General features: G+C 39.2%; 1 protein-coding gene across 3 annotated transcripts; it reads left to right on the forward strand.

Moving 5' to 3' along the window:
- The first annotated feature begins 20 nt into the window (after positions 1-20).
- sh3gl3a (SH3-domain GRB2-like 3a) lies at positions 21-27446 on the forward strand. 3 transcript variants are annotated; one of them, XM_057333370.1, is made up of 11 exons: positions 21-242; positions 19614-19682; positions 19763-19835; positions 20335-20478; positions 21903-22036; positions 22408-22566; positions 23115-23218; positions 23427-23548; positions 23764-23796; positions 23927-23995; positions 24159-27446. In XM_057333370.1, exons 1-11 carry the CDS (start codon positions 198-200, stop codon positions 24362-24364), a joined length of 1158 nt encoding a protein of 385 aa, XP_057189353.1. In that variant the 5' UTR covers positions 21-197; the 3' UTR covers positions 24365-27446. The 3 variants fall into 3 exon arrangements, with proteins under 3 accessions (XP_057189353.1, XP_057189370.1, XP_057189360.1); XM_057333387.1 differs by having other exon boundaries at positions 24099-24264; XM_057333377.1 differs by lacking the exons at positions 23764-23796; positions 23927-23995 and having other exon boundaries at positions 24159-27443.
- The last annotated feature ends 49 nt before the right edge of the window (positions 27447-27495 follow it).

Here is a 27495-nt window from a genome sequence, read left to right on the forward strand (position 1 = left end):
GAACAAATCCGCCCACCGCTTGTGTCAGTTGAGGGTAGAAACCCACTGCGAAATGCAGATCCATCTTCAAGCGGCGGTTGAATATACTAAAAGCGTCAAACTGTGAGCTATATCTTTATGCTCCGTTAAAGATTATCTGTCACCTCGCTAAAGATTTCCTTCTCCGCCTCCTCAGTGATTTTCATCTTATTTTGAGGATGTCTGTGGCGGGGTTTAAGAAACAGCTGCACAAAGCCAGTCAGGTAAGGATTCGCCCGGGTTACCATGGTTTTGTGATAAACCCTCAACCTTTGCGAGTATCAATTCAGAGATGTTGATAAAAACACCTTTATCGTTGTTTATGTGGGTTCTGACTGATTTCCTGTATTGCAACCATGTACATCAGTGGTTGCAACAGGCCCCTCATTGCAGAAATGTTATTCACTGCGGTGTATTTCTTAACTTCGTTACAATGCTATTGTTACTGTGTATGTGTATATAAATTCGCGCCGCTCTTTGTGCCGTAACAGTCCGTTAGTCTAACAATAGGTGTGTTCGACTTTATGAGGCGCTGCGCAGACTAATCGTCATATGGTATAAATGTATCGCGAGAGCGAGTTGAAACTACTGCGCTCGGATTTGATCTCGCGATACTTGATGTCATACACCGTTCGGTCTGCGTAGCGCCGCATGAAGACAAACATCAGCACGGACGTTGCCAGGCCTGCAGAAGTGAAACGCTTCAGTTCTAATCGTGTTATAAATTTAGTGTTTTTTTGTGATAATTATTATATCACTATTACTGTCAGTTACTGTACACTAATAGGGCTGATAAACTATGTTGAGCTTTATCAAGACTCCCGTTGCGTGATGAGGATGTTGGTCAAAATAACGGATCGTTATTATGACGTCAGGATTGATCGGTAAGGAAGGTTCCCACGGTCTTTTTTCCGGACACGTCTGTGAATTGTACATTTTTAAAAACGTTTTCATGTACACACAAATGATTGCAAAGTCTTTTCTACTATATTCATTTGGTCTCTGATTTATTTACCACAACATCAAGTAAAAACATGAAAAATGGAAAAAGAATTGTCCAGAAGCGTGGGAACCCAGAGTAAGTCACGTGATTTCTAGAGAGTTCTAGATTGTCATTTCTCAATTAATGATGTTCAACTGTTGTGTCAAACACGTCTGAATTTAACAGCAGCATGCATAAAACACTTTAATAAATGTTGGCCGTTCTGTGTGGCCATCCGTTCTCTGTTTATACCGAATGAAGATATTTACTGTAAATGGAGGATTCTGTTAATGTCTAGGTTTGGGAGACACGAAATCACTCTAAATCCTGGGTAGAAAGTGTTTCCGTACTGTGATTTATAATCGCCATCTACAAAATACTACAACATAAGCTTTAATGCATAACATTATTATTACTTTTTGCGTGGACCTGATAATAAGTGTTTTAAAATTGTACCTTGTGAAGCTCAAACATGTGATGGATAGTTACTTGAATGTTATAAGGAAATCCATGTAATCCTCGCTGCAATGATGCTGAAGTGTTGTGTTCGCCGGCGCATTGTAATGTGCTTGATAAAGTGTTCTGAGTGGTTTTGACATGTTGGTATGTGGTTGCTTATCTGCTGTGGGTAGTCGCAAGTCAAAATAGCCCACTTCTATACAATAATCTCATCCCCAGATATGACTTCCTTCCCACCTTCCATGTTTTCGCATGCATTATGCATACATAAACGTGAATTTTTGTTAGCTTTGTATTTGCAGTGTGGAATAGTGCGAATTTGTTTGGGCACATCTGCAATTTTAGAAGTTCAAAATTCTACCATTTGGGTAGTTTGATATTCTCAGCAAAGAATATCAGAATAACGTTTGAGCTTTTCAAACATTCTGCTCAATGTAAGTATTGTGATGCTGAATTTTAATAATGTTGATTAGCTCTCTATGGTATGCCACAAGCTAGTTCATTATTTCATGATCATGTACAAATGGGATCTCACAAAAACAGTTAATGAATATTATTCTAGGGTGGCACTTGTTTTCATTGGTGTGTGTGTTTTTGAACCCCACGCTGTGCCCACCAGCAGCTCTGTAGTTCATTGTTTTAAAAAAATAAGGGCTTTAAATGGCTATTTTTGAAGTGTATGAGCGACATTTTCGGCTGGTGCTTTTGGGACTGTAGACTATTGAAAGGTATACAGATTTTACAGAACACAACTTTTGCACATAAATATTTATTGAATTCAGATTGTAACTGAATGATATTGTCAACATTACATCCTATTAAAATGCATGCTCACAAATGATTAAATTGGACACTCACATACAGTAGGTAGAAAATCTGTCATACGTCATGCTAAAAGTGCTGCCCATGTGAAGTGCACTGGAGAGTCATATTCCATTTGATTCCAACGTGATGATGCTCTAACAAGTATAAAAAATATGAAGAGTTTGGTTCCAAAACGCTATAAATCCATTTTGATTCATTTGCGTAAAAATGTGCTTTCTTTACAAAGAAAGTGGCAAGATGAAAACCACTATTTTCTGTTTCAAAGTTTCACATAGCATCTTTAGGTTCTAGTAACATAAAAAATTCAAATCCAGATTTTGATTTTCAAAGATTTATTATAAAAACTGATCATTTCCCCCCCAAAATGCAATAAACCCATAACAATTTTTTTCAAAATGCAATAAATCCATTGAATCAATATAAAAGTTATTTTTCATATTGAAACTTGAAAATACACAACAAAGTGAGTTGATCCACATATGACAGCCTCTGAACTCAATACAATACTAATCTTACTTACAGGCACTGGACTAAAAATACATTCAATCAGTCATCGCTCCTAAAATGAATTCAACGGGTCATCTTTTTAATGCTATAAATTAGTGTCTCATCTTCTTAATCTCCTCACGTAAATGATTAGATTTTGATGGCTTACGTTTCTTCCCCACTGCAGAAACCAGCACAGGTTCATCAATGCCGTCAAAATCATTCATTTTTGTGTTTGTTTGTTGAACACAACACAAAGTACAAAGTAGATCAGGGAAACTAGGAGCCGACCGTATTCCGAGCACCGCCATTACTGTTTACAGCGCGTGGAATGGTGTGCTGTGATTGGCTGAGCGGATATATCGCATTCTGCAGAGAAATGAGACTGGCGTATATTGCGGTTTGGAAAGAAAGGGAGAAAACAATACTGATTTTGGCATGGCGTTTATCGCGCTTTGGAACCAAACTGTTCATATACATTCAATGATATTATTTTGTTTGCATGTTTTTATGTTATGAACACTAATATTTTATTGTATTTTTTATGTATTTTATACATTTCACTGAATTCGTCCACCATCTTGGACTTCATTCCACAATACATTAAGGGATTATCTTCTCCACAAAGGACATGCACACGTTGCGTCAGATTCTGTAGTCATGGACCTGCCCTTTGGAACAGACTATGAGTCTGAAGCGCACCCACGTCTTAAAATCCTCCAGATCATTTTTCTCTGGAGTACACTGTTTTGTTTCTCTTACCGTATTGGTTGGCTATATTTCATTATTGTTGATAGTTTCTTGTACTCATTTTGTTAAAGGGGTAGGGAAGATTTTGTTCATCATTTTTTAATGTTAGCTCAGGCTGTCGGCTGCATTCTCACTATATTCAACACATTTTTGTTGCTGTTAAATGAATCAGCCAGTTTACCCAACGAAATGAGTCATTATTATATTACCATTGTTATGACTAATAACTTACTGGAGGTGCAGAACTTTTTTCTCTCTGTTTAAAGGGCATTTATCTGTATACACTGTACATGTTTAATAGGCAACCTCGGTCCAGTTTATTCTAATTTGCGCGGATGGTTTTAAATTTATATTTGGATTAATTTAAATGACACACTATATACTGTAGTAGTATATCCTTACATAGCTGTTGTTAAATCTGTTGTCAGGCATAAACCTTCATAACCCCAAACATAAATAAAAAAATATTCTCACCCTGCATAAGAGCACAAAGGGCGTCCATTTTAGAGTTTTAGTTCTGTTAACCTTCCTCCATATGCAACAGCAGGGATTCGTACTGCAAATTACAACAAGAAGTGTTAAAGCATAATGTGTTTTATTCAGCGCAAATGAATATCAGGAACCAACTGTGAAATGTGGGCTTCATGCTATGCAGAGAACACAGAGTCCTCTGGCTGCCACAGAACGCGTGATTCACGTGAGAACACTCTCAGACTAACCTGTTAGATGGGTTTACGCAACTCATTGATTATGTTTTATTGATCAGAGAACTCACTCCTGTTGAGAAACATCACTCTAACCCCACTGATCTGTGTTATTTCTCACATTAGCAATGTGCTCCCACAGTTTTTTGGCACAGTAATTGTTTTACTGCAGATGGGTGTCACCAGGAGCTGCTCGAGTTATTCTAGCACACATTGGAATGTAAACCATAGGGACTGCAAGATTGTTCTGTGTTTCTCGAGAACATCGTGGATTTGAGACCAGGCCGTACTGTTTATGAGTTAATAATGCCAATATATACTTATATTGGCACCATTGGTCATTTTTGTTCAAAATACAGTATATAAACATTTCAATATGTTAAAATATAGAATATCACGCAAAGATTTGTGTGAATATGCATGTAAGTGTATTTATGAATGGATTCGTTGAAACAGACAGCTTACTATACAAAAGCACTATTTGATAAACATTTCTTATCAACCACCCATAGCTGGCGGCAGAAAGTGGCTCTGTCAACATTTCGCTCTGCCAGACTCTCAGACTCTTAAGTGACTCTTAAATGAGATGTTTATAAATGCTCATCCTTTCCCGAGGGGATGCACTTGATGGATGGTCTTATTTTAGGTCTTTCCATCTCACAAGCCTAGAAGAATAAAATGTTCTGGCATTAGATTGAAAAGTGAAAGGGGCGAACAAAACTGCTTTTCCCAAAGAGGACAAAATCTTTATTCATACCTGCAAACTAGTCGCTTTTCGGAGAAATTCGCCGTTTGGAATCAAAAATAGGTCATTTATGTGAATCGTGTAAATCCGAAGATTTTTTCCATGGGGGGGTCTTAGGCGTCTACTCTCGAGCGTCTGACACGTCTTTGGTCCAGCACCTGGATTCGTTTGGCCAACCAGAATCAAGATAACAGCGTCGTGCAAAGTGTCTGTCAAAGAGAAAATGGCCTTGATATTTATTATTCAGTTCACCCATGTAATCGAAACGGCTATGTTATGAAACAGTTACCAGTCTACCGTTCGAATTTCCACTTCTAGAGCTCTGCCCTTTTAAGTGAGTAAGGCACTTGTGTGCGATTGATATTCATCCAAAGTTTCAGTCGCAGAAGCTGTAGTTTACAGATGATATTTAATAATTGTTTTAGAGACCGATCAATTCGCTTCATAATACATTAATATGTCGCCAGGAGCCGCGCGGATTACTTTTGTATTGCTTGTATCTGCTTTTTGACCTTGCTTTTTTATGAAAGCTCTTAATAACTATTTTTTGAGCTCTTATAACTCGCACTTTATTTTCTCAATCCTGCATGTTTTAAAAACCGAAATCAAAACCTCAGACGCGTGCAAGAGCTTTGCTTCCGATGGACACGCATTCAGTTTGTATTAGGAAAGACTTAGGAAGGTGCACCTCTCAAATTCAACCAAAATCCATTCAACCAAAATTCCTGTAGCTCAAAATTATTGTCATGTGATTAGCTGCTGCTTCATAGGTGTCATGTGGTGCAATTAAAAAACTTGTGGAGGCCAAAAGCCTGAAGAAAATGACAAAACAACCCCCCCCAACCGTCGTATGGCCGTCACCTTTTTCACCTCTTCCGAGTTTGCAGGTCTGTTTATTGGTTCAGCCTTAAAGAGTTATATACAGCTGCAGAAAAAATTAAGAGACCATTGAACTACTAACAATATTTCTCCCAAATTTCAAATAAAAATATTGTTTCTTTTTGCATTTATTTGCAGAAAATTAAAACTGGCGAAACAGGTGGAAATAACAGAAAAGATGTGCTGTATTTTTTCAGATCTCAAATACTGCAAAAAACCAAGTTCATATTCATTTTTAAAGGGGCCATGAATTAAGACCTCAATTTTAACCCGAGCTTTTGTTATATAAGAGGGAATCGGATTCAAGCAAACATCCTGTAAGTGTCAGAACTGAAAACGCCCTTTTTACTGAAATTACAACGGTTATTGACACCAGGCTCAGCGAATGCCAGGTCCTGGAATGCACCTATCTGTCACGGTCCCACCGTCTTGTTTATGAAATTCTAGTCGTGTGGTGGGATCGGGGCAGAGTCCTTAGGTTATGTGTGGAGAGAAACATATTGTTGTCCGTTTGACAATAATATACGTTCTCTCCAGTGTCTTGTCATTGGCCCCATTCCTCTCGTTTCCTTGTCATCTTCCCCTGAGTGTTTAATTACCCACACCTGCCCCGTGTCATTATCCCTTGTTTGTCTTACCTATATATATACCCTCTTGTTTCTTTGTCCTGTGTTCGGTCATTGTATGTATATGGTTCTTGTCTGTGTACTACCCCCGTGCCTAGTGCTGTATGTTCCTGTTCCTGTTCCTGGTTGTTGTGTGAGTTTAGTTATTGTCAGTTCTTTGTAGTTTTGTTCAGTGTGGTGTTTAGTCCTTGTATTTTAGTTTAGTCAGTTTATGTGCCTGTTCTGTTCTTCCATTCATTATCGTGTTTTGTTCCCCACTGTGGGTTTTTGTTTTGCGTGTTTTTTGTAATATTAAAGTCTTGTTAACCCCTTCACTGCCTGCCTGCAATTGGGTTCTTCTGCCATCCGTGACAGAATGACCGAACCAAGTCGAACCCAGCAGGCGGCTCCCAAGGAGGCAAGGCGTCGTCTCCCCGATCCAGCCTGGCTCACTTGCTACTGGGGTTCCGCCAGGGGAATTATGGGGACCAGGAGTTCGCCAGAGCATTCTCGGCGGTGGCAGAGGCGACCGGGTTCAGTGATGCGGAGTTGAAGTCAATCTTCAACTGCTGCCTCACCCGGCGCCTCACACCGTCGGAGAAGAGGCTGCTGGCTCCTCTCGGGTTTGCGGATATGGTCAGGTACGTGGCCAACCGGGATGATACTGGGAGTGGAGTTGCATTTGGAACTTCCGCTCCACGGTCGAGCGTCCCGGGGGGTTTCGTCCTGGCTGCCGCTGCCCGGGGGGACTCAGTACCCTCTGGCTGGAGCTCCACGGTTCCCGGTTCGCCTGGTGGCGACGGTGGCGAGTGGGGAAGCAAGGACTCGGGGATGACGTCTGGTGGTTCCCCCAACGCTGAATTACCTCCGGTCCCCACGGGTCAGCCAAGGATGGCTGCAGACCTGGTGGTGCGGAAAAGGAGGAAGGAACATTACGGGGAACGTGCTGTCCAGTGCAGCCGGCCACCACTCCGGTGCAGCCGGCGTCCAGTCCGGTGCAACCAGAGATCCGGCCGGTGTCCAGTCCGGTGCAGCCGGCGTCCAATCCGGTGCAGCCGGTGTCCAGTCCGGTGATCCAGCCGGCGTCCAGTCCGGTGATCCAGCCGGCGTCCAGTCCGGTCAGCCGTCCAGCCGGCTTCCAGCCGGCGTCAGCCGTCCAGCCGGCCTTCCAGTCCGGGTCACAGCCTGTCCAGCCGGCTTCCAGCCGGCGTCAGCCATGTCCAGCCGGTGGTCCAGCCGGCGTCAAGCCAGTCCGCCGGTGATCCAGCCGGCGTCGCCATGTCCAGCCGGCTTCCAGCCGGCGTCAGCCTGTCCAGCCGGCCTCCAGTCCGGGTCAGCCTGTCCAGCCGGCTTCCAGCCGGCGTCAAGCCTGTCCAGCCGGCCTTCCAGCCGGCGTCAAGCCTGTCCAGCCGGCCTTCCAGCCGGCGTCAAGCCATGTCCAGCCGGCCTTCCAGCCGGCGTCAAGCCCTGTCCAGCCGGCCTTCCAGCCGGCGTCAAGCCCTGTCCAGCGGCCCCTGGGAAACTGCCAGGGCCAAAGACTGTCCCCCCGAGGACTCCCCCTAAGTCCCCCAGGACTCCGGCCCTCGAGCGCAGCCGGGGACTGGGACTTTTCCCCACCCCTATGGACTGCCCCCTATGGGCCCTTGTTTGGTCCCTCCCCCCCTCCCATTTTTGTTATTTTTGATGTCTCACCCAAGTCCTGTTGTTGTCTTGTCATGTTTACCCTTGATTTTGTTTTCTTTGTTTTGCCTTGTCCTGTCTGTCTCCCAGTCTGTCATGTCTTGTTTGTCAACCCCTTGGTGAACACCTGGGGGTGTTCATTAAGGGGGGGGGGCTCTGTCACGGTCCCACCGTCTTGTTTATGAAATTCTAGTCGTGTGGTGGGATCGGGGCAGAGTCCTTAGGTTATGTGTGGAGAGAAACATATTGTTGTCGTTTGACAATAATATACGTTCTCTCCAGTGTCTTGTCATTGGCCCCATTCCTCTCGTTTCCTTGTCATCTTCCCCTGAGTGTTTAATTACCCACACCTGCCCCGTGTCATTATCCCTTGTTTGTCTTACCTATATATACCCTCTGTTTCTTTGTCCTGTGTTCGGTCATTGTATGTATATGGTTCTTGTCTGTGTACTACCCCCGTGCCTAGTGCTGTATGTTCCTGTTCCTGGTTGTTGTGTGAGTTTAGTTATTGTCAGTTCTTTGTAGTTTTGTTCAGTGTGGTGTTTAGTCCTTGTATTTTAGTTTAGTCAGTTTATGTGCCTGTTCTGTTCTTCCATTCATTATCGTGTTTTGTTCCCCACTGTGGGTTTTTGTTTTGCGTGTTTTTTGTAATATTAAAGTCTTGTTAACCCCTTCACTGCCTGCCTGCAATTGGGTTCTTCTGCCATCCGTGACAGAGGCTCGTGTATTACGTTGTGTTTACGTTGTGTTTGGTGCGTGTGCTATGTGCTGTCTTGTTCTCGTCCAGCGTTAGTATTATTGCCTGTTCCTGTTGTATTGTGAGTCTAGTCAAGTAAGTCTTTTAGTGTTTAGTTATAGTTTGTCAAGTGTTCTCAGTTTAGTCCAGTTTTAGTCAGTCTATGTTCTGTTTGAGTTGTTTCTTGTTTTCTTGATTTACCCCATCGTGGGTCTTTGTTTTGTGTTTATTTTCTGTTAAATAACAGAAAGCTTTAACCCCTTCATCCCCGCTGCCTGCAACTGGGTTCTTTCACCACGGTCTTGACACCTATCTATTGATAGGTTGAACACCGCCCCCACAGAAAAATATCAACGACTACTTCTCTAGCCCCGCCCAATGGTTCGCGAATGACTTTAGCCACACATAGTACACACTCCCGCATTTGTGATGATTGACAAATTGGTAACCATAGCGACATATTTTTCGGCTACAGATTCATTTTGTCCGTCAGTTTAAACTAAACTGCTGATATGCGCTGTGTTGTGTTTATGCTCGGAAGGCTACATCACACAGCGCTCTTTTGCCATGTTTGTTATTAAATAAGCGCTTTTATGCTTGTTGTTTGGTCTTAGATCCAAATACCTCGGTACCGATTTTAAGAATATTTGGTCTTATAAAATATATAAACAATTTGCATTTTAAGGTTTGTTTTTGACTTGTCTTTATTTGCTTATTTTTTCTGTTAAGATCTGGCAACCCTGTCACTTTAGCGAAGGGCTCTCGAGAGCGGCTAGCCCCGTGTCATATGTGCAAAAGTGAGGACTTCTTTCACTGTTATTTTTATTTAGAGCGACCAAGCAACAAACATGCAACATTGTGCAGCACCTGGTTGTGGAAGAACACAGTCGCTTCCTTTGGATTTTGATATTAAGAATGCGTGGTTGAAGTTTACTTTTAAGTACGTTCCTGCTCACGGGTGAAACATTGAGCATTTGTTTGCGTCATTTCACACATGAAAACTTCTCACAGTTTTCATGTGTCTTGTCACAAACTCTTTCACTTTGTTGTTGGTTGACTTTATGTCACTCCTGAGGTTTGATTTTGTTGAAATTCAACAGGCACTGGACTGCAATGGCCACAATACATCTAGAAATGCTGATTAAATAAACATTTGGAATGCTCTCTTTAGGTTTTTTCAGCTGCTGTATGTTTGAACATGTAGTTATATATCTATATTTTTTATTTCGATTTTGCTGAGATTGCTGATATCGTTGACTAAGGTGAGGAAAATGTTTTCCAATAATATATGCAAATAGGCCAGATATGTAATTTTGTTATGCAAGTTGCAACCAAAGATTCCAGAAAATAAATTGAAAATAATATTTAATTGTCGATTGACCATATCTTTTGCTGTTGCATTGCATATTGGTACTAACTCTGTGTTTTGTGGACAAATTACAGTAAATATAATAACTGGGTAATAACCCTGAACCTACCCCTAAACCTAAACTTATACCATGTAGTTTACCTTATACTGCCCAGTACTTTCTTAGGGAAGTACACTAAGTACACTATAGGTATACGTACTGTAAAATAAAGTGCAACCAACTTTTTTGTCATACTAAAATGATTAAAAGTAGTTTAGCTTTGAAAACAGATCCAAGACAGCTGTGTTCCGATTCAGTGCTTTACATCTATTTGTTTTTGAAACATTCAGTAATACCAAAAATGAATAGGCCATATTGGCATGTGGTCTTCGGTATCTTAATTTGCTGTCACTTTAATTGAGTACTCGTGACCGTGTCTACTATACTTTGTTACTTTGGACATACTTTGACATTTAGACATTTAGCGTTTCTGTGACCTTTTATTAAAATTGCATTGATGAATCGGTTCTTGAAAAGGTAGAAGAGGAAATCGCACACACCCATGAAGAAATAACACAGTTGTTGATATTGTTTTGTTGGCTTTTAGCTGTAAAAGAACAATGCTCATCGGTCACGGCAGCTCCATTGATCTTGCTGCAGTATTGTCTTTGTTCTCTGGGGAGGTAAAAGGTCAGAACGCTCGTTCTGTGAAACTCTTTTACCATCCTTTGTGTTCATACGCCAGTGCCCTGCAGGAAATGACGCTTCTGAAAGAACTTCGAGCCTGTGACTGTTTTTCTCAGACTGTGAAATCGGTACTGTGCCGTATGCTCATTTCCTTCCTTCGACCTCTCCTTTTGATTTGTTTACTTAATAAATTGGCCTGGTCTTGTTTTGCATAATATATTATCATCTAAAGAATTGGTTGAATATTTCTCCTCGTTCTGGAATCCTTTTCGTCCTTCTTTATGTAAGTAAAATGGGTGAATAGTTGACCCAAGTCAATTTAAGGCCCATAAAGCCGTGTAAATCTTCAAGGCAAGATTCACAACCCATCAAGTTGAGTTCACACCGTCTCTTTGTGTTTAGCGATAATAAAGTAGTGGTGTTTGTAATGGAGTCGTGATTTCCCGACCTCTGCTGTGACTGTTATTAACACAGTCACAGCTGTGTTCAGTAGTCATTATCAACGCTTGACTCCCAGAAGGCTGTTGTTTCTGTTCAACCCTAAATGTAGGTATTTACAAAGAGATATAAATGACAGTCTGGGTAGAGCTTTGGTTGGCATGCAACGTGTAGGTAAACAAGCAGTATAGAAATGTTTGTTGGTCAAGCAAATGTTCAGAGAAAAATATAGTTCTGTCGTCGTTACATCACCCAAATGACGTTTTTCTTCAGTGATGTTCTGTTTTCATGCAAGTTAACTAGCAACATTGTCCCAAGTCGCGTTCACTAAATTTAGATTGACCAGGATCAACGATTAAACTGATGGAGCTGACAACTAGTGTAAAACTTTCTTGACCATAAATAAATTAGCAAAAATCAGCGTTTCCCATGCAATGCATTTACTTGGGCGCCCAGGTATATTTATGGCCGCACAAGTATATTTATCCATCCGTGCTAATGACAGTATCTGTGATCGAATAGCTAGTGGATAAACAGATTTGTGACCGTAACCACACATTCATGTCTTTTTACATCTGATGCATAACACAGAGTCCTACTTCTTCAAGGTTATTAAAATGTTGTCATTGAGCAGGTCAAAAGACATACTGCCATATCAGGCCAATTTTTTCCTGTTATGGCTAAATTTACTCTGACCTAGTTAGTTGCAAGGGAATTCAAGGAAGCCACAGAGAGGGATGAAATCTTTAGTAAGAACCTTCTTTTAGTAAGTCACCAGCTGTGGTTTCTATAGGTTTTTTTAATGAAGACTTTACGCGGTTTCACATTAGCACTTTTGGTGCGCACCCGGTTTCGATTAACGTCAGAGTTCGGTTCGTTTGGATGATGTCTTCTTCCGAACCCGGGTGTGCAACCGCAAACTGTACCCGAATCCGGGAGGTCTGGGGTGCGGTTCATGTGAACTCCAGTAAGGTTCGCTGCTGATATGAACGCAATCGTACCAAATCGCGGAAGTGAACCGCTATTAATGACGTATTATTTGGTAAAAATATGTGACGAGCGTGACATTTCTGTTCGCCTTCAGCGTTCTTGAGAGCATTTGCAGTATATTCGTAAGACAGATGAAAGTGGTGTTACGTACTGAAGCTTTGGAAACAAAACTAACGGTTCAAAAACATAAATGTACAAAAGTTAAGCGAGCAATGTTATGTATTTTGCCGCCTTCTCCTGCGACGCCGTTACAAGCGACAGGGTAAACAGCTGCAGGCTTGATGACGCAAACGAACCACGGTTCGGACCCAAATAAAATAATATGAACGCAGTCCAGTGGGGACAGGGGGAGGGGATGGCAATCGAACTAAATGTGAAACCACTCTTTAACTACAAAAAATATGGGACATTGGGTCTCAACAATAATTGTAATCCAATAATGGTTCAGATGTGAGTTCTGATAACTCGATATCCAAAGTAAACATAAACGTCAAAATAAAGCTCCCTGTACAGATGTGTGTTGCACCGACACGAAAATCGCACAAAATTGAAGATGTAGCGCACGTAACCCAGGTCTGAAAATAGAGCCTCAAATGTGCTGTGTTCTTTCACAGCCTTTCATAGATGTCTGTTTCTCTTCAATCTTTGCTCTTTGTGTGTAATGACCTTACATCAAGAACACAGCGGTATGTCTGAAACAAACATCATCAGTTTTATCTGTTTGCTTTCTGCTCTCTCGGGTCACCACAACAGAGATAAATCAGTAAACCAGAGAGCCTGGGTTTGAAATAAAGCTTTGATTAGCATTTTCTAAAGATCAGCATCTCATATCTGATATCTGTGACCAGAAGACAGTTTAAGAACAACATTTTCTTTGATGTGTCTCAAGTGGGGCTGTTGCAATTATCACATAATGACTGGATCATGAATATTTGACTGAGCTAATGTCAATAACTGCACACTAAATTCCACAATGACATTTTAGTGGTGACATTTGCAGCTTAATGTATTTTGCAGCACAGAGGGATGGATGGATATAGCGAAGCGATATATCACATTGGGCCCTATTGTACACCCGGCGCAAGCACAAGTGTTTTTGCTAGGTTCCGCCCAACGCGGTTCTCATTTTCCCGTCCTGCGCAGCGTTGTTTAAATAGCAAATGCATTTGCGCTCATTTGTGCGCCCATGGGCGTGTTGGTCTAAAAAAGAGGTGTGCTCAGGTGCATTGTTGGCGCGTTGCTATTTTGAGGAACTTTTTTTGTTTAAAAAAAGATTGCATTAGTAGAAAATGCGCCTCTGGGTGGGTCCACATACAACACGCTTTCACTTTACTTATTACACAGAGGGAAGCGCAGCAGCACACAAACATACCAAATATAAAAAATAAATGGATTGCAATGTAAAAGATTATTATTGTGTACATAAGATAAAAATCCGGCTTGTCGTGTAGATGATCTGCTCGCGCGCTTTAACCTCACGCACGAGCAGATGCGTTTCCTCTCTAGAGAAGCGTCCAGTCTTTGCCCTTGCAAATTCCGCCGTGTAAGTAGCGAATCCGCCATGGCGCGAGCACAACTGGCTCTTAAAGGGAATGAGAGATGAGACTCTGATTGGTTTACTGCACGTTACGCCCAAAAAACACCCATTACTCATTAAGAGAATCGGGACAACCCGTTTAGACCATGCACTCGGGCGCGCCGACCATTTTCCCGTCGTTAAATTAGCAAAAGTGGATTCGGACACCCTGAGTGCACCTGTGCCGTGCGCTAATGCGCTTAGATCTTGAAAATAGGGCCCATTGTGTTTGTAATTATTTTAATTGTTTTTTTATTTGGCATTATGTTTCCTCAAGACTGTGTCATTAGACTAGTGCTGTTTGTATTGTTGGTGTGATGTACGTATACTTTACGTACTTTAATTAGCATTTCTGCATGTATTGCAGCAATTCCATTATAATGTCTGATGAATTTCAACAGAAACCAAACTCATGAACGAACGACGTAAAGTCACCCAACAGCAATGTGAGAGAATGCAAAGAAGCATGAAAGTTTTTTCATTTTTGAACTAATCCAAAAACTGTTTAACATGAATATAAACTTTGTCAACATAGCATCTTTTTTTGTTATTTTGAGTTTTTCAATTTTATGTAAAAAAAGCTATTTATTTGAAAAATATATATATATATAAATAAATAACAAGGATATTCTTAGCTTCGTATACTGTGGTAGGCTAACTGAGACCAGTTTTACTGCACCTATACATTGTTGTTGTCTTGTTGCACATATTGCTTCTATTGTTTTACCCTACTTTGTAAGTCGCTTTGCATAAAAGCGTCTGCTAAATGACTAAATGTAAATGTAAATAGTATATATGTATATCTGTCTTTTGTGTTTCTGTTTAGTGGTAAAACAAGCCTTTTGTATATTTTTTAACTCGCATCTAATTGGCTGATTATTTATTTTTTGGTCATATTATCTGGATCATGTTTAATGTCCAGCTTGACATGTAGGTTGTACGGCAGGTTTTCTGTGCGTTATACCAGGTTTGTGTGCAGGAGGGCTTGAGCATTGTTGTGCGTGGCACACAGGAGAATTATGTTATGTTTCTTGTTATTATTTGATCTGTTTAATATTGCTAATGGCATGTTTACAATCATTTTATTGGCCTAAATGATGTTCAGCAGAAAGCCTCAGTCTCAATATCCCCTCTTACATCATCTCATTACATCACGTGGCTGTATAACAGATGACTATTAGCATTGAGCGCTAATCCACCTGCTCTGTGTTATATTATTATCAGCAATTTGATTTTATAAGAATATAAAATAACGTAAGTACACTATTTTTAATTTTGGAGAAAGCTTTAATCCGCCTTGTAACATGGCCTTGAGTTGTAAACTATCGGTACAGTTTAGCGTGTTGACAAAATGCTATATGCTCTCCTACTTGTAAGTCGCTTGTATAAAAGCGTCTGCCAAGTGAATACATTTAAATGTAAATGTTTTTAAGTTTCTTATGTTTGAGTGACTGTGCATCAGGATGACGTCACCTCGCTGACAGTCGATCTGTACAGCTGCTAATAGAACACATTCAGTAAAGTACACGCTGCTTTAAAAGATGTTATCACTCTATTTATAAACTTTCACTAGATGACACATCGATCTGTTCGTGTTAATTGGTTCATGCTTTGCAGGTTGGTTTTTTCCTGAAACTATCAGTTTATTTTGACTTTATGTGGCTTTTACCTTCGTAGATGGAAACTTTTGCAGTTTTTGTTTTGCTTGTTGACTCTGTAGCATATCCAACCTAGATTTAGTTGGCTCTTTGTCGAACAGCACAATGTTTGTATGTGAGAGAAAGTGCAGTCGGTGTGGGTGTCGTCATTGTCTGGACTTAACATAACAATTTCCTTCCTTATTTCAGTTGTGCTCATTCCTCTGTAAATTAAACATTTGTCCATGAAGAGGAAACGAGAAATGAGTCTCTTTCAGCTGAATGTTAAATGTAATTTGTTACTTTCCAGCTCTGATCTTAAGATGCTATGTTGAGTTTGGTTGCAAAAACAGTTTATAACCATTTTTACTAGGGATGTCGGCCCGATACCAAAGACCGATACCTCACGTGACATACATAGAGCCCTATGATTTCCTGGAAAGCGGAAAATGCGGACGGAATCGAGGAATCCAGGCATTTCCTAACAAGAAATTAGCACTGAACAGCTAACGTAACAGCTAACGAAATATTCAGATACTGTTTAAATATGTATTCTGCTTGTTTTGCGTTACCGTGTGTGAAAGAGTGGTGCGGTTGCGTGTACTGAACGCATTGTGCTTGTGGAGCTTTCAGCGCCAGCGTTTCACTGCATGAGGACACGAACACATAAACAAACACCATTTGCGGCGATCCGTCAAAATAAAAGTCTGGTTAACTTAAACAAACGCTCTTTGCGGTGTCCCGTCAATATAAAAGTCCGGTTGACTTGAACAAGTTATAATACGCTCACATTTTACCACACCACCCCCCTTAATTTTTTTATAATTTGACCACAGAGTATATTGTTTACTTTAGTAAACTGAAGTAAATGTGCTAGTAAAATTGTACTACTTATCATAAAAAATTTAACTTAATTTAAAAATAGTACTTAAATTTAAGTAGACCTAAAAACAAAAGAAAAAAAGAAAATGTACCAGTAAGATACTGGTTTATTAACATTATTGTACAACCTATCGGTTATAGGTATCGGTATCGGCGAGTACCAGAAAATAATATCGGTACTCGTACTCGGTCTTTAAAAAATTGTATCGGTGCATCCCTAGTCTCTGTCTGTATTTTAGTTAAAATTGCCTGATTTAACCAGTCTTTGGCCGAAAACAGCAGATACGTATCAAACGGATTAAACTCTTGGGATTCATGTTTCTTGTTCACTGCGATCAACGGCAAAATTTTTGCCATGGTAGCAACCGGGTTACAACTGTCAATCATCACATTTACTCTCATTCCGTACAAACATGGAAGCCTGCGTGCAACCATTTATACGTGGTTTCACTACTGAAACTTAGCAGTGCGTACCATTGATAATTTATCAAGAAAATAAGGCTTAATATCTTTTTCAGGGCTTAATTTAGCTTCTGAAGAAAATGTATATTGATTAAAATATTGTTTAGTTAATATTTCTGCTACATGATTGTGTGATATTTCTGCAAAACAAGACAAAAAATTATAACTCGTAACACTTGTAACTCGTTTTAATATTAGGCACTATGACTTTGTTGGTGTTTGCTGGTGAGGAAAAGAAAGGTGGCATACAGAATTCACATTTGAAAGGTTGCATTGTTTGAAGTGTTTCATTTTTAGGAGAGTCAGTTTACTTCAAATGTATTATGTTGGCTTGAGAAAGTTTCACTTCTGTTGTGCTTTTCACAATTTTGCATTTTTGCAAAGCAGCTTCACACACACACACTCAAATATGAGTGAAGTAGATAAAAGAGAAATGGACAGGGCTGCAGCTGGGTCAGTCGACACTGAATGACCTTAAATGTTTTAAATGTTGTGTGTCGACATATTTAATTTTGTAATTGCACATTATTTTGTAAAGGTGTCCCTTTAATGACCCCTTGTCATTTTGCACAAAACAGGAGAGGTCCCCCTCCCGCTTTTAAAAAGTAACTAAGTAACTTTTACTTTAAAGGCAGGGTAAACGATTTCCGAATTACGCTTTAGACAACCGAGTCAGGCCGAGTACCAAAACAACCTTGTAGCCAATCAGCAGTAAGGTGCACAGTGCACAGGACGGACATTAGCCGAGCCGAGCACTGACGAAAGCGAAAGATGGGGGTAGGGGTGTGTTTGTTTTGGTGATTTGAGCATCAACAATGGCTAAGAGAAATCGGACACCCCGCCTTTAAGTAAATTTTAAACAAGCTACTTTTTACTTTTACTTAGGTAGATTTGTTGACTGGTAATTTTACTTGTACTCAAGTACAATTTCATCAGAGTAGTAGTACTTGTATTTGAGTATAATCGTTTTGTAATTTTCCCCCCTCTGCTTAAGATGACGGTTTGGTACCTTCTGATCTTAGCAGTGCAGCAGTGTGATGAAGAAACTAACTATAGCATCATGAAGGCCTGGTGATGGTGTTGGTGAACCAGAGACAGAATTAGGTCAATACCCAGAGTACTTTTACAAGCGTGTTAGTATAAATGTAGGGCACTACATAAAGCAACAGTGTAATTACTTTTTAGGAAATAGATGAACTTGTCAGCTTGGTTATGTGCAAAACTACATATTTTTGAGACCCACATTGGATGGTTTGTGTGGGTGACTGGTCCAATAGTTTGTCTTATTATACTGATAAATTGATGATAATTTAAGTCCTTTAGATGAGTAACTAATGTAGCCAACAAACCAGTTGGATGTCTTAAATTTATGTGAAATTGAACGTGGTGGATTTGTTCCAAAATAGTAACACTTTCACTTTGAGGACAATTGTGGAGTCGTAACGTTTTATCGAAGGTTTTGTTAAGGTTAAGGTTACTTTTAGACTGTGCAACCTTTTACAACGTGGCTTATTCGTATGAATTGGTACGTTGTGAATCGTACAAAAATGTACAATTACTAGTAAAAAGCAATACTGAGGTCCCGCCCCTAACCCTAACATCACTGGTGCGAAACCAAATCGTACAAAAATGTACGATTGAGATCGTACGAATTCATACGAATTGACGTCACATCGTAAAATAGTTACGTTTTTGCCGTGAGATTGCGTTGGGCTGTTAGTACGCTAAAGAGAAGTACACTACCTTTCAGCATCTTTAGATTGATCTAAAAAATAGGCAAAAAATAGATAACTAGCCAACTGATATCGAACCAGATGCTGAAAATTCTAGCTTTTATCTTCACAACTAACCACAAAATGTTTTCACTATATTTTCTCAGCAAGAAATTCAATTATTTTTCTGTTTATATTCTGTTTATCTGTTTGTGTTTTGTGTTGAGATGCACCGATATATCGGCAAATAATCGGTATCGGTCGCTAAAAGCTATTTTTCACACTATCGGCCAATATCGGTTTAAAAACAGCCGATGATCAGGGCCGATATATCCTGTCAATCAAAAGAGGACATATTATAAATGTGTGCTCTGTATATAGAAGATGTTAAGAAACATCATCAGTTTAATGTTTATTATTAACAGTCATTATATTAATTAATAACAGAAATAAATATTAATTTAATATTCAGAATTAGTATAGGCAGATATCAATCTGAATAATCAAATTTAGTATCAGTGCATCTCAAGTTTTGTGTGATTTGAAACGTCTTGATTTTGTGAACCTCCACCAGTCCATTCCCACTGACCTACAAAAACTTGAACCTTATTTTTGTTCTGCTATGTGAGATATGTTAATCCCCTTAATGATTATAAGTGGTGGTTTGTATTTAACTCTTCATGTTTGTACAGTTTGCCTGCGATCGGCCCATAGCTGATGGTGTGAAAATTTGCTTTTATTGACCGATCATTGGCCGATATATCGGTGCATCTCTAATATAAATAACTTCATTATATTCCAGCGTATTGTAACTAAAGTAAAGAAACACACAGTAGATCAAGACCTTTGATGTCAGGCAACATTTCTGCGACAGACAACTATGACAGAGGCATCTTTATTGATTTTTGTATTACCGCCGCCCACCCTACCGTCTGCTCAGAGGACCATTTTCAGCCCGCCTAATGTTACCGTTTCCTCTCTCTGATCTAATTTCTCTGTTTTCTCGTGCAGTTGCTGAGCGAGAAGATAAGCGGCGCTGAGGGGACCAAGCTCGATGAAGACTTTATGGAAATGGAGCGGGTACGAACCTTCGCGTAACTTGATTTATGTGACAGGCACATTTACCTTCTCCATCTAACCTGGTTTTCCCACCTTCACAGAAAATAGAAGTCACCAACAAGTCCGTTTTTGACCTTATAACCAAAACCACAGAATACCTCCAACCAAACCCAGGTATGTAGACGTCCCCCAAAGCTCAAAGTGATAGTTCACCCAAAAATGAAAATTCTGTCATCATTTGCTCACCCTCATGTCATTTCATACCTGTATAATGATGAACACAGAGAAAGATGTTTGGAAGAATGTTAGCAATTTTCAAGTCTGCGACATCATTGACTGCCATAGTAGGACAAATGAAATGGTAGTCAAAGGTGCCCCAGAACTGTTTGTGTTCCTAAATTCTTCAAAATATCTCACTTTGTGTTCAACAGAACAACAAAATCTAAAATGTTTTCTCCCTACTATGGTAGTGAGAGGGTGAGTAAATGATGACAACATCTTAATGCTTGTTGAATTCATTTTTAGCTTTGAATTCATAAGAATCAAATATGTCAGCAATGAAAAGAACCACATGTTTGTCTCTTGTGAGTTTTTGTGGTTTCACAGCCAGTGAATCGGAGTGCAGCGTTGTGATTTGTGATTCGTTCATGAGCGAGCGTGTATTTCTACGCAGCATCGAGAGCCAAACTGGGAATGCTGAACACGGTGTCTAAAATCCGAGGGCAGGTGAAGTCGACGGGCTATCCTCAGACCGAAGGGCTCTTAGGAGACTGCATGCTGCGATACGGACGAGAGCTGGGGGAGGAGTCGACTTTCGGTAAACATCACGCACACGTGCACAGACACGAACCACAGTAACGGAAATACTGCAGCAATGCAGAGGAATGCTGTCACTGTCTCTTAACCTCTCTCTCTCACTCATCGAGTCGCTCAACCACACACACTGAGCTTTGTGAAATGTGTTTCCTGTAATGTGTCGGCCCTTCTCACGGAATTTCATAACTCTGACACCTTGTGGTGTTTTTTGCAAGCGCAGTCGATGAGACGACAGGAGATGTTTCTCTGGTTTTTAACATGACACATCATGTACGGCCTGTAGTATGATGCAACATTTTGCTGTACCGTTTATAATGTGGATGCATTACTGTATTCCAGGGTATGCAATAAAAGTCATGAAAAAAAATGCCTGTACTTAGTACTTAGTGCCGCCAATATTGTAGAAAACGCCTAGATAACTGATCTCGGATCTGATCTACCTCAGCCGTCTAACAGCGCTCTCTGATTGAGTTGGCCAATCAAATGAAAGAGGCCGGAAGCTCAAGGTCAGCTAAACGTTGAATGTTTTATCATAGAAATGTTAGGGGGTCGTTCACGTCTAAAAACGCGTGCAAAACGCTGGCTGTGTCGCTTTCCCCCTCTTTCCAGAGCGCTCGGGAGTTATAATTATTATTTATAAAATATTATTTTAACAAATTTGAATAAAAAACAAGTGTCTGCAACTTTTGTAATTTGATGTCTATGTCTGTAGCTACACAAAAAGTCAAAGGAACAGTGCATACGTTTGTCATTCCAAACCCAAATGCTCTTGAGAGATGGATGGTATTTCAATTTGGCAATATTTGTATACAAATATCAATTGACCGTGTGTTTACGCATCACTGGTAACATAAAAAGACAGACATGGTTTTAGCTATTGTCTCATTTTCACTCCAATTGTTCTAAAATGCACAAATGTAGCTCAAGAAAATATATAGATTTTTTGTTTGGGACAAACTTGTTTTTGGACCTCGGTGTTTCTAAAATCCTGCGTACGGCCCGGATTGAACGTGGTCAGATGTTGAAAGAAGCCAAGTTAATGGACTTTAACTCTCTTTTCATGTTCATGAATTAATTATATTTCACCAATCCTTCTGTTTCTCTGGGTCGAAGGTTTACAGTTATTTGATTTGACAAATTATTAATATTGCACTAAATTCCAATAAAATGTTGTGCATTGAACCTGTCTTGGTTTGGTGTTAATTCATTCAGTCCACTGATTATTTGACAAAATATTATCATAATATACATGTGAACAGTTTGATTTTTATAACCACGACTTTTTTCAGATGGTCTGAAAAATCTTGTGGGAAGTCTGTATGTTTGTACAGTATGGAATGTGTAGGAACCCTGGTATTCTGCGTAGAACACCATTACTGTGAGCTTCTTTTACATGTTGCTGTTGTGTTTGCATGATCTTCACAGGCTGTGCACTGGTGGAAATCGGTGAAGCCATGAAGCAGATGGCCGATATTAAAGACGCCCTCGATATCAACGTGAAACAGAACTTCATCGATCCACTACAGACCCTTCAGGACAAAGATCTCAAAGAGATCGTGGTATGTCACTCTTTCAAGATCGTTTCAACATTTTCTCACTGTACTGTCACCTTAAAGAATGATTATTAAAGGTGCAATAAGATTCACGGGCAATCGGTGTTTTTCGAGCCAATCAGCTGAGACGTAAATGTCATGTGGTTACTTGTTCTTTAGACAGTGATGTCATGTTAAAGCTGTTTGGCTGATGACACCTCACACACACACAGTCCCAAGCCCTTCGCTGTCAGCTGTCTTGAACGGTTTTACATTTATGACCGTTTCAATGATTTTCTTTGAATCATTTATCATTGCTGCATGCCTTTTCTATTATTATAAAGAATATATGTTGTGATATATCAGAGTGTAACTGTTACCGTGATGTGTTTACTTAGCATCACCTGAAGAAGCTGGAGGGTCGACGGTTAGATTTCGACTATAAGAAGAAGCGTCAGGGCAAGATTCCCGATGAGGAGATCAAACAGGCTGTGGAGAAGTTTGAGGAGTCCAAAGAACTCGCCGAGAGGAGCATGTTCAACTTTTTGGAGAACGATGTAAGAACCAAAACTGCTGATAAGAACAAATGTTTTAATGATTTGTTTTAAAAATGTGACAAAACTATTTTAAAATGAGACAAAATGAGCATTGGAATACATAATATATATATATATATATATATATATAAAAAGAAGATATGTCTTACTAATTGCCCATTTTATGATGAATAAATGTTAATGTCAAGCTCTCAAATATTTTATTTTGTAGACATTTTGTGAGGGGCGGGGCCTTTGCATATTGTTGAATCCAATGGGGAGTCCTGGAGCCTAAACGGTTGAGGACCCCTGTTTCACAAGTTTTAAAATGTACCACCTAACATGTTTCATCTCCAACATTCAAAGTATTATAATTTCACAAATAAAAAGCAGTCGGGTTGCTTAACAAACACTTTATTCTATATATTTACAATTCAGATCAGTCAAATCTACAGTGTGCGGACACTTATGTCACACTTAACATGTATGAATTTCATTGCAAAGTATGGTATTTGCAAATAAATGCTGCTGGATACTTATAACATGTCACATCTTTCACCCACCTATAGGTGGAGCAAGTGAGTCAGTTATCAGCTCTCATTGAGGCCGCACTGGATTACCATCGACAGTCCTTAGAGATCCTGGAAGAACTTAACGGCAAATTACAAAACAGGTACATTTATACACAGCTGACTGCAGAACAGTTGATATACACAAAAATAAAATAAAAAATCGATTTCTCCACATTTATTCAGCTGTAAAATATTTCATCAAGTCAGTGAAATTGAACGCTGATGTCTAAAATTGTGGGTGATTTTTTTTTACCAAAATAAAGTGATCCTCGCTGATATGTATTTGAACACACATATCTCGTCTCACAGTATAGCTACGACAAGCAGTCGGCCCAAGAAAGAGTTCAAGCCAAAGTCGATCATGTCCAGTCTGGAGACGGTCCAGAATCAACACAATGGACTGTCCCACACCTCATCTGTCAAAACCACAGGTATCAGTGTTGACAAACATTTATTATTGAAATAACGCCCTATAAAAAATTCTTGTTTTCAGTTTTACCTATTACATTACAATTCATTTTGTTGTGTCTACTTTTTTTTTGTTTGTATCTTTTGAGTGAGTTTCTGAAATTACTTCCGTTGTGTGGTGTTTACATGTTCCGCCATCATCATGTTGTCATACATAATTCCTCAATATTCTTTTCAGATATTCAAGTCAACCACACTGTAAATGGAAAAAGTAGGACTATTTTTTTTTCTTTCTGATTCCTGTTTCTAATATCGAATCACGTTGCATTCATCATTACCATCGGTTCGTGTGTGTCTGTCTCTCATGTTTCATCTCATGTTTTTTTTGTTGTTGCTGTCAGCTGATTATTTCACCCACACAATAAGTCAAACATGGCCTGAAAGCCCCAACGGTAATACCTGTAGCACACGTGAGTATCGTGCACACATCACCAGACCCATATTGAATCTATTAGATGGAACGGCATGACATTTAGAATTCCATTGTGTGACTTTTTCTTTTTGCAATTTCAGCACGTTTCGTTATCTACAAACCTGTACGCTTTTCAACTCACCGTATTTGACTCATTGCAGAAATAGAGACACACATGGACCAGCCCTGCTGTCGATCTCTGTACGACTTCGAGCCGGAGAACGAGGGCGAGCTGGGCTTTAAAGAAGGTGACATCATCATCCTCACCAATCAGATCGATGAGAACTGGTACGAAGGCATGATCAACGGCGAATCGGGCTTCTTCCCCATAAACTACGTAGAGGTACTGGTGCCTCTCCCTCAATGAGCCAATCAGAGCCAGGACGCCAAACCGGACTGTATCGAGCATCCGTTGTATCACCCAACATCCCCTGCTGCATTCTCACCAATGAAAGCCTTGTGTTTCGCCACAGACTCTTTTAAAACCTTCAGTATTTATTTTGTACTGTTTTACAGTCCTCATGGTGCAACATCACCGCAAAAAGTTGTTTTCGTCTCGTTTTCCAGTTAAACAAATGACGAAACATCCTTAAAATAAGATGCAGTTAAGTGACTGAGAATACGTCTTGAATTAAGGTCATTTTCTTATTGTTAGATTTATATATTTTTTATATTTAAACAAGAAAAAATGGGAAAGTGATAAGAGTAATTACTAAAAAGGGTCATGTAAATAATAATAACAAAAAAATGGATAAATCAATGTAAACAACACGACGATAACGCTAAATATAAATACATTTTAAGGATGTTTTTATGTTTTAACTGAAAAAAGAAGGATGTGATTTTTTGCGGCTTTTTGAATTTAGTTTCAACACAGCCTTCAATTTATTTGTTTATTTAAATGTGATGCATCCAATGGGGTGTCTGTATTTTCCTGCTGTTTCCGTACGTCGTCTCGCTGTAATATTGGGTTTACCTGCCTGTTGTGGTCTTACGTGTTTTTTCAAACACACTTTTTCTATAGACTGTGACTATCTTGACTGCTACTCGTATGAATGTCCTCTCTCTCTCTCCGTCTTTGTTTACATTTGACTTATTGTGATCTTAGGAATCATAAGTGTCGCGAGTGTTTTAATGGGCCTTAAAGTGCTTTTTTTGTGCACATTTTACTTTTGCATTTAAGAGTCTTTTTGTTTTGGAACATTGCACTTTCTACTGTATTTTTTCTGCCATGTCGGGGAATACAAAGTTTATCCGTCTTATCGTATGGAGTGGACTTTATGCTAAGTATAAATATATATACAATATATATACAGTATATATATATATATATATATATTGATATGAACTTGTACTGTATGTTAGGGAACCTTTTTGCTTGCCTTGTAATGGTTTGCCCTACAGTATATTCTGTCCTCAGTCGAACCATCATGTGCTTAGCGACTGCATAAGACGGCTTTGGAATCTTAATATCTGGACCAATTATGTTTAAACTGACAAAATGAGTATCGTTTCCACGTGTCTGTCCACCAGAAATACACCAGTGTATTTCAACAATGTCAAACGTTATTTTTGTTACTCTCCGCATTATGTTTCTCATGCATGACATGGAACTTTGAATGACTTTTTTGTTTGTATTGGCGGAGACTGCCGTTGACCATTACGAATCTAAAAACCTTTTTAAATCGTTCCCTGTTCGGCTTCTCTGTCTTTTATTTTTCTCGTATTCTTTAGGCCAAACAAAGCTGTCAGAGAGCAAAGAGGGAAAATTGTTATTTTGATTCCAGTAAAGCCGTAGTGTATGATTTCTGTCGCTAACGGAACTGCGAAATGTCGGCTGTGTACTGAAGCTGTGGACTGAACCTGCTGTTTACGGTTCATTCAACACTGTATACTGTTTATAAATAAAGTATATAGGACACAACCGCACCGTGTCCTATGGTGCGACAGCAAAAATTGTGAAAAAAATTGCTGTTTTATATTATAAATATTAATAATGTAAAATAATATATTATTAACTGTTTGTTTTCAAAATTTTTGCTGTCACACCATAGGACACACGGACGTTATATTTGTTAACTACCTATATTCAACTTTATTTATAGATACTGTATTTAGATAAAGCATCGCAAACAATAGTATGATATGTTCTTGGTTTGACTTATTATTACATTGCACTCAGAAAAGTCATGTTGGGTTCTTTGCATTGTGGGATACAGTGTTCCGCTCACATGTACATTGTAGTATGTCATTCTATGCATTACAGAAAATGTGCACCTACTATCTATCACAAAAAGTCGTATGATTCTCGAGAAAAACCCAACGATTGCCCTTACAAAACGAAGTTTAAGTTTGCTTTATAAAACTAATAATGTGAAAGTGTATTTCATGCACTTTATTACACGTAAGTATATTTGACTTATTTATTTGACTATAGTTGAGATGTCTAATTTGGTTTATACTTGTACCCGTTTGATGGATATATACTTTAAAACTATTTTAATTACGAGTCTATTTATAATGAAAAAGTATACTTTGCTCTTTTGATAGTTACTTTTTCACATAGGTTTACGTACTGCCTTAGTTTTCTGGAAGTCTACTTTTTAATGTACTTTAATAAACTTAAAAAATGTTTTACAAGTATTGAACTAGCACACCAGCAGTATACCTGTAAGTTCACTTGTAGTAACATTGCATGAAAACCGTAGTTTAAAGGTGGTTGTAAAGTGTAAAGTTTACTACCGGTATGCTTAAAGTATACTAAAAAGTATGCTTTTGTAATCTGAAAAGTGAGACAATTTAGTCCCAAGTGCTATTGAAAACATACACTTAAAAGTATACTACTAGTCCATTGATATTAGTATACTTACTACACAAAGTATAAAAATATACTTGAACTTGACTTCTTTTTTTTAAGGGCATGTTTTCAAATAGTTTTTCTACGTACTCCCGCATCCGTCACGATAGTCCTACAGTACCTCAACTTTGCACAATGGTTCAAGTCAGAATTTAAGATGTTTGGCTTCTCAAACTAACAGGACAATGTGTTTACACTTTTTGGAAACTTACCATCCTACAAATGACTTGACAATAGTTGACTGCATTAAACTGGGTTGGAAGAAAGTTTTCAGAAAACATGAGATAAATTACACAAAGCCGCTTTAAAGCAAGCCGCTTCCAGTTTTTTTTAGACTTTACATTTGACTCTGCACAAAAATTGGATGTTTACTTAACACAATTTTGTTGCATTTCTGATTATGATTGTGACAATTATACGAAATGTGTTTTCATAGTTTGATCGATGACTTAGATGTAGAATAGTTGACTAACCAACAGCATTCATACTAAATTGACACAAAACTGATGTACATCACTGACTGAAAAGAAAGCCAGCGATTTTTTCTTTTTGCTCTCTGGCGTAATTTATACAGAAAGTTGTTTATATATGTTGTAAATGAATATATTATTATCTTATGAATAAATAATGTCTAAATATTA

Source organism: Triplophysa rosa, linkage group LG1 (genome assembly GCF_024868665.1).
Source record: "Triplophysa rosa linkage group LG1, Trosa_1v2, whole genome shotgun sequence".
In the NCBI taxonomy this organism is placed as follows: domain Eukaryota; kingdom Metazoa; phylum Chordata; class Actinopteri; order Cypriniformes; family Nemacheilidae; genus Triplophysa; species Triplophysa rosa.

Bases quoted from the DNA above. Each gene is read 5' to 3' on its own strand.
- sh3gl3a (XM_057333370.1), top strand. From the start codon at position 198: ATGTCTGTGGCGGGGTTTAAGAAACAGCTGCACAAAGCCAGTCAG. The intron at 22,037-22,407 runs GTATGTCACTCT...GTGTTTACTTAG, and splicing joins AAGATCTCAAAGAGATCGTG to CATCACCTGAAGAAGCTGGA. The intron at 22,567-23,114 runs GTAAGAACCAAA...ACCCACCTATAG, and splicing joins TCAACTTTTTGGAGAACGAT to GTGGAGCAAGTGAGTCAGTT.